At 34.8% G+C, this 10,858-nt stretch overlaps 2 protein-coding genes across 3 annotated transcripts in view; one reads left to right on the top strand and one right to left on the bottom strand.

The window, feature by feature from the left end:
• Window positions 1-4,308, top strand: part of LOC108760293 (uncharacterized) — a 23,928-nt gene extending 19,620 nt beyond the window's left edge. For both annotated transcript variants that reach the window (XM_018506154.1, XM_018506152.1), the window contains exons 2-4: window positions 1,348-1,852; window positions 1,939-2,475; window positions 2,966-4,308. In XM_018506154.1, coding sequence (XP_018361656.1) covers window positions 1,509-1,852; window positions 1,939-2,475; window positions 2,966-3,263 — 1,179 coding nt within the window. In that variant the 5' untranslated portion in view covers window positions 1,348-1,508 and the 3' untranslated portion in view covers window positions 3,264-4,308. The remainder of the gene's footprint in view (window positions 1-1,347; window positions 1,853-1,938; window positions 2,476-2,965) is intronic.
• A 3,322-nt stretch (window positions 4,309-7,630) lies between these two features.
• On the bottom strand, window positions 7,631-9,279 carry noi (splicing factor 3a subunit 3 noi). The gene is made up of 2 exons (XM_018506058.1): window positions 9,067-9,279; window positions 7,631-8,926 (listed from the first exon to the last, which is right to left on the bottom strand). Exons 1-2 carry the CDS (start codon window positions 9,277-9,279, stop codon window positions 7,637-7,639), a joined length of 1,503 nt encoding a protein of 500 aa, XP_018361560.1. The 3' UTR covers window positions 7,631-7,636.
• Window positions 9,280-10,858: the final 1,579 nt, after the last annotated feature.

Here is a 10,858-nt window from a genome sequence, read left to right on the forward strand (position 1 = left end):
TTTTTTTCAGTGTACTTGACAAAATAACTATTACGTTCAACGTGTGTTATATTACATATATATTGTTGAGTGATAAATTATAATATTGATAAAATTATAATATGATGTAATCAATGTAATGTTACTGTTAATTAGTGTCTACCGGATTAGCAGTATTTTGTATCGATATAAAATGTGCTTTCGCTTTCTCGCATATCATACATCATAGGCGTATACATCACAAGACAGACTATACTTCACCACGCCCACGTGGTGACGACGTGCAAAGCGTTTAGCACCTTACCTGCACATTCCAGCTCTGTAGATTGGATCAAGGACTTGCGATTAGATAATAGTTTCTCCATCTTCATACTAATCCGCAATATGTGGTATCATATGTGATCTATAATGTCTATTAACATTCTAGTCTCACCATAATTATCTTTTCAGACTATAAATAAATTTGCTTTTATACTACATATTTCATAAAATAAAGTTACAATAATAGTATACTGATGTTCGAAAAAAACTAGATATTTTTAAACTTTTGTTTGGTCACTGCATATTAAATTATGACGTGGAAGCGAGAAGTTGTAATTTATATTTATAGCATAACTAACAATAAGTTTTATATATTGCACGTGTCAGATCTCTAATTGATGGAATAAACTTGCAATATGTACCAATAATTTTCTTTTTAGTTCGTGAATTAATAAATATTTAAAAAAAAAGGAATCTTTGTATATGCAGGGTGTGTCCCCAAAAAAGATTATAGACTTTAAGGGCATATTGAATAAGAAAAAATAAGTCAAAAAGTCCTAATAAACATATAGCTGCGAAAACGAACGGAACAAGATATCTCTTAATCTAATCTTTGTTTACAAACTTTGGACCGATTTCTGAGTAAATTTCTAAGGAGCAACTTAAACTAGTATGAGGTTGTGCCTCGTCCAAACAGTAAGTTTATCAGCTTTGGTTGAAATCGTTTCTTGTTATGTCTAATTCCGATATTTTATTCTTTAAACAAAGACTAAGATCTTGGCAACCATTCGTTTTCGAATTTATGTTTATTAGGATTTTTTGATTAATTTTTTTTATTGTTTTATATGCATTTAACAACTCTTTCTTGGTGACACTTTGTATATATAAAATCTATCATATGTAAAAAAAGTTATTTGTTCTTATTTGTATATAATATCAGAAAACAATAAATAAATTTCTTCCTTCTAACGTTATAATCAAACATGGCTGCCATAATAAAACGGAAGCTTTATATTTAAGTGCTTCTTCAGAAGATTTCTATTAAAAAATTAAGTTTTTCTTATCCTAATTGTGCTGTATCGCTAAGCTATCTTTTCTTACATACAGTTGTTACTCTGGAAACGAAGAAGAAGCGTTGGACGTTCGGTATGACGTAAACCAGTTACAGCTTCCACGGAAGAAACTGAAAACGGCCGAAAAAAGCGCCGTGCGACAAAAAAAGAGATAAATAGATAGAGAAACGGACATCAAGTGTGAACAAGTGTAAAATGTCCGAAAACGAAACAAAATCGGCTTCACCGATACCCACGGTTATGTGCGCGCAATGTTGTAGTAGCAATGATGGCGGTGGTGACAGTGGCGGTGGCGGCGGAAGTGGAGGTAGTGGTCTGTCGACCACACAATGCCCGGCCCTGCAGGTCACCTCGCGGATGCTGCGCTCACCGAGTCATGAGAGCGTCACCACCGACCTGTCACTCTTCAGCGTGTCGTCGATCGCAAGCGACCTGCGCAGCGCCAACAGGTTGGTCACTTTCAAATCCTACAGCGATGCGCAACTCACCGGACGGGGGCCCTCACCGAAACCAGATTCTCGACAAATTCAGGGCAACAGGTTCGTAAAACAATAGCTATCATGCTGAAGAGATACGGCTATTTTACTCTTGACTTAGTATTTATTTATTATGCATTTTATGTTAGGCCGGCAGACATTCCAGAGATTTTATGGTTTGAGGAGGAGAACGAACTAATTCGCAGCTGCGGTGTTCTGTCGTCAGCATTGGGATTGCGTAAGAGTTTTAGTACGAGCGATGTGTCGCAGCTTCCTAGCCCAGACGCAGCTGGAGCCGGTGGCCTACGAACGGCAGTATCCGCTCTAGCTCTCGACACTGCCCAGCGCAATACCCTGCTGCTGGAACACGCCAGACTCGATCATGCCTCGAGGTCCTGTAGCACCTGGGTTGCCGTGGGTGAACCCGTGGCCAGTACGTCCCAGCTTCCTAGCCCGCATGGAGGAACCGCGCAAGAACAGCAGCCTCAACAGCAGCAGCAGCAGCAGCAGCAGCAATCGCAGTCGCAGCAGCTCCAATCACAGCAGCAATCTTCTTCAAACGCTCAATCGGTGCCACAATTACCACCTCAACCACCGGCACCACCGCCACCACCTGTGCCCTTCACTGGAGCGGATCTCGTGAGGTCCGTCAATAAGAAAGTCCGACAGAACTACATACGCCGAAGGTTGGTAATTGATGAAGAAAATCTTCCTTTTTCTCTTGGTTCAAAATTCATGAATTTTTTTTTATACAACTTTTTGGAACCAAAAAAGAACGGAACGTTTGTACTTGTCTTCTGACAATTTAATTTCAATTCTTTTATCTAGAATTAGTTGTATATTTGTTATTTTTATATTTATATTTGGCTTTGTATCTAAGAAGGAAATATACGTAAGTGTCCTTTCCTGATTTTGATAAGTTTTGTGTGCTTTATAGTATAAATCAAGATAGGACATGTATCTTTTTATAAATATTCTTAGAGTGAAAAATGCTTCTTTGGAAAGGATAATTTTCATTTAAATTTTATTGAAATTAGAACGAGACATTTATGTAAGTTTTCTTGTAATTGAAGTGAACGTAACACTAAAAACGCGTTAAAGTTATTAAGTCACGCCGTTTCAGGTTTCAATACAAAAAATATGCAGAAATAGAGTGTTTCATTCATGTTCCATTAGGTTACTGACCACGTACCGCGCTTTGGAGCGCCTTTCGCAGAGTGAATTTAATCTAGATCAGCTAGAAGCGGCGGCTACCGCGGCACAGAGCTCTCATGGTGCCACTTTGCTGGTGCCCGGAACGGCCGGAGTTCCTGGTGCTTCCTTGATTGGACGGAAGGAGCGAAATCATGCGTTGACCATACGGGACGTTGAGAGAGAACGTGGAAATCAGCTGTCCAAGTATGAAAGGAACATGATGATCTTCAATTGGCTTCACACTTTGGACGACAGTGCAGTCGTAGATAGCGTCGAATAAGGGACAAGGAAACTTCTCCAACACCTACCGCAATTCCGACAACGTACGACCTATCGTGCCTAAGTCTCTTCCTCTTCGATATTCCTTTATCGAGGACGCTTCGTTGACGCTATATTGCCGCACCTCGGAGAATAATACGTAAGACTTCTTTACTGTTAACTATATTGAGTTATGACGTCTACAAAAAGATACAAATCTTTTTCTTGCACTACTCAACGATATAAATTAGTATTTTTTTTCGAATGTTTTACTTTCATTCGATAAAATAAAAAAATGTATAAAACTCCCCATTTAGTCCTTTATAAACTTTCACTAATAATGCCAGATATATTCAGGTTAATCTCTGCTGAAGTCAAAAGTTAGATGTTATTTATTTTATCCTTCCCTCGCGGTTAAAATATATTATGAAATGCATTTTACGTAATCAAGAGAAAGATGAGTTGACATTCAACAGAGATAAAGTGCCTATTTCAGGCGAAAATTAATAAGTGATCTGTAATTTAATCTATACTACGTTAACGAACGTTATCCTATTTTAACAAAAATAGATTAGGATTTACGACTGTCTATTCATAAATTGGAAAGAGAATCTGGCATTTAAGCTTATTTTATTGAATACAGATGGTAACATGTGTAAAAAGACTAATTTATTCTGATGTACATTGTGCGAGAATAATCGCTTCTATGAATATGATGTATAGTGTTATTTCATATCATAAGCGCAATCTCTCGCATCTGATGTCATAATCCAATATAGTTGCAATAATGAGCCAGAGAAGCTATGAGTTAAAGTAACTATTGCAAGACATCCGTCCCTCCTCGTCCAGTGACACCGATTGATGTCGCTTTAACGAGTGTATCCGAAGCATTTCGAATAAAGCGGAAATCCGTTTTATTGGCTACAAAAAGCATATATGCATGAAAAATATGGGCCTTATAGCGAATTCGGTCGCTTGATTATTCCATACTGATGCGCACTAAAGGCACCTAAAAATCTAATAAAGAAACATATACAGAAATATCTGATAATATAGATCAAGATATAAGAGACATGTACTTTTTCATAAGTACTTTTACGCGTGTTAAGAGGATGTAACATTCCCTTGAAAAAGATTGATTTTTATGTGTATATTGTTGAAGCAGTAAATGTGAAGATGTTTCAAAACAAAAGTTTTGTAATTTTAAAAGCACTTTTTTGAAGATGTATTCAAATTTTTTGAAAATATCTCTTTCAATGAAAACTGAGAAATTGTTATATCTCTTAATCTATACAACACGGAAGTTTGATGCAACATTGCAATATTGGAACAATCTGTGTTGTATAGGAAAAAAAGATGTTTCAAAATAAAAGTTTTGTAATTTTAAAAGCACTTTTTTGAAGATGTATTCAAATTTTTTGAAAATATTATCTCTCTCAATGAAAACTGAGAAATTGTTATATCTCTTAACCTATACAACACGGAAGTTTGATGCAACATTGCAATATTGGAACAATCTGTGTTGTATAGGAAAATACTCCGTTGTTATCGTTTTTGGAAAATGTTTAGACAAAATTAAAGCTTATTTAAAGATAAATTCAACTATATATAAAGAATTCTAAAATTTTCAGAAATGTTAGTGAATGATGAGACACTTTCATATATTTTTTCGTACGTACAAAAATATAACGTAAATGTATTTTGGCCGATAAAATATCCAATATATCATTGTGTTATTTAGCAGAAATTATTTCTATATGTTGGCTATTTCGTCGGTTAAAATGCTTATGTTCTGCCGTTGCACCGTATATCTCAAATACAATAGCCTTTATAGTGTGCATTAATGTGGAGTAGTGAAGACAACTAAATTGGTTATTAGATACAAATTGAAAAATCGACTTGGAAATATCCCTAAGTATAGTGCGAGGAGTATACGTGTGTACGTATACTTTTCGCATTTTAATGATCAGCTGATTATAGAAATCATTTATTCAGATTTTTTTCAATAATTTATTGATTAAATTGAAGAAATAATTTTTAAGATTAGAATTTCTACAATGACATGGTTACAATATTTCTGTATGTGATTTTATGAACTTTTTTTGTAGAACTCCTTTACAAATCAGTATTCGCAAATTCAGTTTGCCAAGAAATACTTAATAGTATGAACTTAGATACTAATTTTAATAATCAATTTAAAATAATTTAATAGTTAAATTCGTAGTTTGCATTGAAAAACAACGTAGAAATGAGAATGTATACATTTTGTGTTAAGTACTTAGACACATATCGATAAGAAATTTTTAATCAACGGAATGTAAATGTATCGAGAGATACCAAACTGTTGATTACATCGACAAAATTTTAACAATAATTGTAGACTGCGAACCCTACGACGTTTTACATTTCCAATTTGCAATTAGCATGGACGATATCCGAAATCGGAAATGATATTGTGTGTAAAGATTAATGATGCGAGACGCAATCCAGAGAACTCTACTTGTGAAACATAAACGATGATACGCATGATTTAGCGTATCTACTAGGATTTTTGTGATTGTATATTCGGTATGGAGAATTAAAGTCGTCTGAAATTTCGTTAATTCTAAGCGATATATGAAAAACTTGTTGCCAGGATAAAATGTTATTCGGAGTACATGCCTAAAAATATTTAATTCTATGCGTGTTCCTTATGAAAGTCTTAATTGTCCAGTGTAAACAGAAAATCCGGAACAATTATACTTCCTGCCTGACTAATGATAGATCACATCAGTATTATGCGTTGCGATCAGAGAGATACCAAAGTGTTTTTGGAATAGTAAATGGATGTGTGATCACAATTAATGTGCTTTTATGTATATTAAATGTTTTCCCTCTTCCAAATGTAATATTCGCTGACATCGTGATATTATCTGATGCAGAGTAATGAAACAAATATAAGATTTATTAAATATTCCATATCTATATATGTGCATAGACCTTGTCTTTGTAATTAAGTATAAGACATATGGAAGCAAGAAAAAAGTAAGTAAGGAAATTGCGACTGTTGGAGAAAAGAAGAGAATTTAAGTATTCCATCTTTATGGTATAATTTTTTACCAAATGCCTAGAGTGTGAAAAATCATATTACTGATAACCATTCACGTTAATCAAAGTTAAATATTAATTTAAATTTTAAAATATATAAAAAAGCTACATCTGTTATTTTTTATCAATTTTTAAGAATAGAATTCTTATACAAATTCAATTATTATTATAATGGAAAACAACAATAATCCATTAATAAAAAACCACAATTTAGGAAATTCGTTTTTCATTTGAGCTACGTTTATTTTTATTAATAGAGTAGACAAAGGTAGCTACAAAGGTGATCGATTACAGAAATTAAATAGTCAGTTTCAATAAAATATATTTTCTAAGTACAGTACAAATATAGCAAAAAAGCAAATTAATTTATATAAATAATCAGTTTTTTTAGAACATAATTATTAACATATACACTTCCCAAGTTTTCAGTATATTGATTAAACAAATGTTTCTTATATTGCAGCCCACTTTTTGCAATCTATAATTTGCAACGGAATTCTGTTTATAATTTAAAACTTTACACATATCTTACAATACATTAAACTTTTAAAGAATTATAATACACACATATATAGAAAATACATATATAGAAAATACACGCACCCGCACACGCACACACACAAAAATGTATAACAAATAAAATAAAAATACAATATTCTATCTTGCGTTCTAATACAAGTTATATATTGTCTCTATACAATCGTGGGCTTACAAAAATATATTTTTAGTGAATGTAACCAAAATGCTTACATATAGCATTAGATATCTTTAATCTCATTTATCTAATAGGTTTGGCAGAATGGTAGGTTTCATTATCTTTAATGTAAATTAGATACAGTCATGTGCGGAAATGTGCTTCATACACGCATGTGAAAAAGAAAAATTAAATTATTTCTGCAAATTTTAACTTTTATAAAAGAAATAATCTCATTTCAAAAACTAGATTTAAATAAATGTCTTCTTTTTTTATAACTTTTCAAGAAAATATCCTTTTCTAAATTTGAGATTATTTTGGATCTATAAAAATCTTACTTTTATTTACAACTTTCTTCTGTTCAAAATAATCCCAGAAATAATTGTTTAAAACAAAATATTTCTTTATGCATACATATAAATGCATGCATACTCATATGAATAATATTATTCTTTAGTTGTTTAAATCCAAATTTTAAAGTAATAACATAATTTAATAAACGAAATAAATGGATAAGAAAGTATTTTATTGGTGAAAATGCTTTAATGAACTAGTGGAATAATAAATAATTAGTTGATACTCAAAAATTACAATAATATTTTCAGATGTATACTTTATAGCAGACCTTGTCTTTTGAGATCTTCGTATGTTTTACGATTGACTACATTGCCAAGCGAATCTTCAAATTCTTCTTCTTGCTCTGGTTGCCAACGCTCGGCTTGTTTCTGCGCTTTCAGTTTTTCCCACAGAGCAAGAGCGTCTTCAATCTGAGTGACATTAGCAAAGTGCGCTGTATTCGGAATGCCAAGACAACGCATGCCATGTGCATGTCTCCATTCCGCAAAATGTCTTTGGAATGCTTTCGGGCCTTTATACGTAAAGTTTCCACAAATCTCACAGTTGTAACTGATATTTAAGCCGTGCAGCTTGTACAACCAGTAAGGTATAGGCTTTCCGTCCCAACCCAGTGGTAAATTCTTTGGATTGTATGGAACTTCGTTATCGTCTTCTTCTTCCGATTCGCTTGCACTTGCTTCTGCATCAGAATCTCCTCTTTCACCCTCGGTTCTCGCTTGTTTCCTTTGTACATTTTCTTTCGTAGCCACTCGTTGACTGGATACTAATTCAGCGAGCTTATATACATGAGCCTCGAACCGTGCAATTTCCTTTTGCTTCTCAGAATCTTTGCCTTTAGCTGATTTGCCCTTTCTATTCTTGGCTAATAGGTTGGGATCTAAGGAGGCTTCACCTTTTGTGCTGAAAAGTCTTTGCGCTCGTTCTTCCAGAGTACCTCCACATTTGAGTCCTAGCGCCATCAACGCTGATTTTAATCTATCCAAACCAAGAGACGCAAGTTCTTCCCAAGATGAAAATGCAGACAGTTCCAAATGTGCTCCAACATGAGCCAGAGCACTTCCAGTTTCTTTAGGCCAACCAGGAAAAGTATTCTTTTCCCACTGAATTTGAAAATCCTTGTTAGCTTCTTCAATCTCTGTACTTATGTCGAGCAGAGGTCTGACTCTGTTCAGATAATCTGTCAGGTATCCTAAGAGAGACTCGGCGTATCTCTGATACTCTGCATTCTTTCTTTCTCTAGGAATATCGAATAAGTGATCAAAAGTCGACAAGTAAGTTATATAATCTATCTTTTCTATCCCTTTAAGATTAATATATTTCTGATAACACTCGTGAAGATCGAGGTATTTTCCATAACCTTCTTCATCTGTAAACTCGACGAGATTGGACAATTCTTCGGTTGGGTTTTCTCTCATCTTAGCCAACTCCTCGAATTCAACGGACATAGGAACACTGATCTCATTAGGATGTCGTCGATAGAATTCTTTTATGGACTTCAAACGTGAGTAAAATTCTGAGAATTCATTTGGACCGGAAAGTGCTTGAACCTAAAATGATAAACGAGGAGTTAGAACTTATTTTTGAACTTATGAATCGATAGTTGTTAGAAAGGTTAGAAATCATTTAAAATTAAAGGTTTTAATTTTCATCTATAAGCTGTAATATTTAAAATCTTAAACCAACGTACCTCTTCCTTTCTTTGTCCATCCTTATCTTCATACAGATCTTGCAAATGCATTGTACTATCCATAAACTGATCCAGCGACATTTTCAAACGATGCTCCGAATTGATGTTCTCGCGATGTCCTGCTTTTTTATGCAACATCTCTTTCACCATCGCGTCCATCAACCGCTCTCTTTCTTCATGATATCGTCGTTGTTGCTCCAATATTGTTTCCATTTCTACTTTTAAATTCAATCTATTTTGATCGACAAAACACTCAAGAGCACGATAAAATCAGACTGGATTCTTTCAACAATAGTGCGACTCTTCTTCTTCACACTTTCCAAGTCGGTCACACTTTCCAAAAATGATGACACAATAACACGTCCGATCACGTCGGCAAGGCCATGGGCCAGATGCACGAGGATAAGGTTAGGTTCCCGTCCTTGGCGCGCTAGTTTTAGATGGCGTAGCTGTTAGTAATGCGCATGCGTACAACGTGCGATGTTACTATTGGTCCTTCAGACCACATGATAGATGCGGATTGGCGTTCACTCGTGCGACGTGATTGGCGGAGTGTGCCCAACAGGGTGCATGAGTGTGCAAGATGTAGAGACAGGAGAGAAGTAGAATAATGGCTCCGGCACACCAGCGCGATGTTCGTCGCGCGCGACACGCGATATCCAATGAGAGTATACCTTTAGAATGAGAACATCGGTAAAGCTGTACACTCATTGGATATCGTGTGTCGCGCGCGACGAACATCGCGCTGGTGTGCCGGAGGCATAACAGTTTTTTGTTTGAACCACGACACGTGAGTCGGAATAAAACGGGAGGATCCTGTTTGCCTACAATTCTGATTGTACACACCACTCATATCAACTGGTGCCTAGTAATTTTTTACTGTTTTACCAATGAGATAATTTTATTTTTAAATTGGCCAATCAGCGATACATGTGTGCAATATGCAATGTGTGCAATCGGAGCTCTCCCAATAAAACCTTGTGTGATATTTTATACCAAGTACGAGAGCCTATTTCTTCGCCCTTCCTTAAGCTATTCCTTAGCTCGTGCAGATAATCCTGTTCTGACACTCAGATTATCCTTACGATCCTGAGAGACGCCACATCATTGTTCCCTTCGGATCTCGTTCCTTTCCTACAAGGAGATTCCTTCTCCTTTCGAGGGATAAGGCGCCAATTCAATTTTTCTCTCCACGCCTTAAGCTGGAAACACAATAGACACAGGCAATAGGCACAGGCAACAGGGAATAACGAGCCGTCCAATCTGAGCTTTGGGGTATAAGTTCGATATTATATTCCAGAGCTCTGATTGGACGGCTCGTTATTCCCTGTTGCCTGTGCCTATTGCCTGTGTCTATTGTGTTTCCAGCTTTACACACGTCAATAGTGCGACTCGAATAGAACATCTATGTTGAAAGTGTTTTATGGCGTTTCATCGATGATAGCGACATCTGATCAGATAATTTTCAAAATATGAACTATAGATGTTACTTACTGGGCAATACAGATTCTTACGCGTATGAATTTATTATATCAATATTATTATACATCGCTATATAAATTTTATTACACATATAAAAGCAACACAATTGAGAAATATATTAAACAAAGAATTTTTAAGACCGTAAATGTGAACACACAATGTGTATTAGAACGGAAAAAAATGTTATATATATTGAAAAATTTTATTATATAATTATGTATAATTGTATATAAAATATGTCAATTTTTTACATAACTATATATAATTTTACATATTTTTATATAATTACACATAATTATACTGATTATAC

The sequence above is a fragment of the Trachymyrmex cornetzi genome, unplaced genomic scaffold (assembly GCF_001594075.2).
Source record: "Trachymyrmex cornetzi isolate Tcor2-1 unplaced genomic scaffold, Tcor1.1 scaffold223, whole genome shotgun sequence".
Classification (NCBI taxonomy): Eukaryota; Metazoa; Arthropoda; class Insecta; order Hymenoptera; family Formicidae; genus Trachymyrmex; species Trachymyrmex cornetzi.

Coding starts and splice junctions, on each gene's coding strand:
- noi (XM_018506058.1), bottom strand. CDS start 9,279: ATGGAAACAATATTGGAGCAACAACGACGATATCATGAAGAAAGAGAG. Junction 8,927..9,066: donor ATGGACAAAGAAAGGAAGAG/GTACGTTGGTTT, acceptor TTATCATTTTAG/GTTCAAGCACTTTCCGGTCC.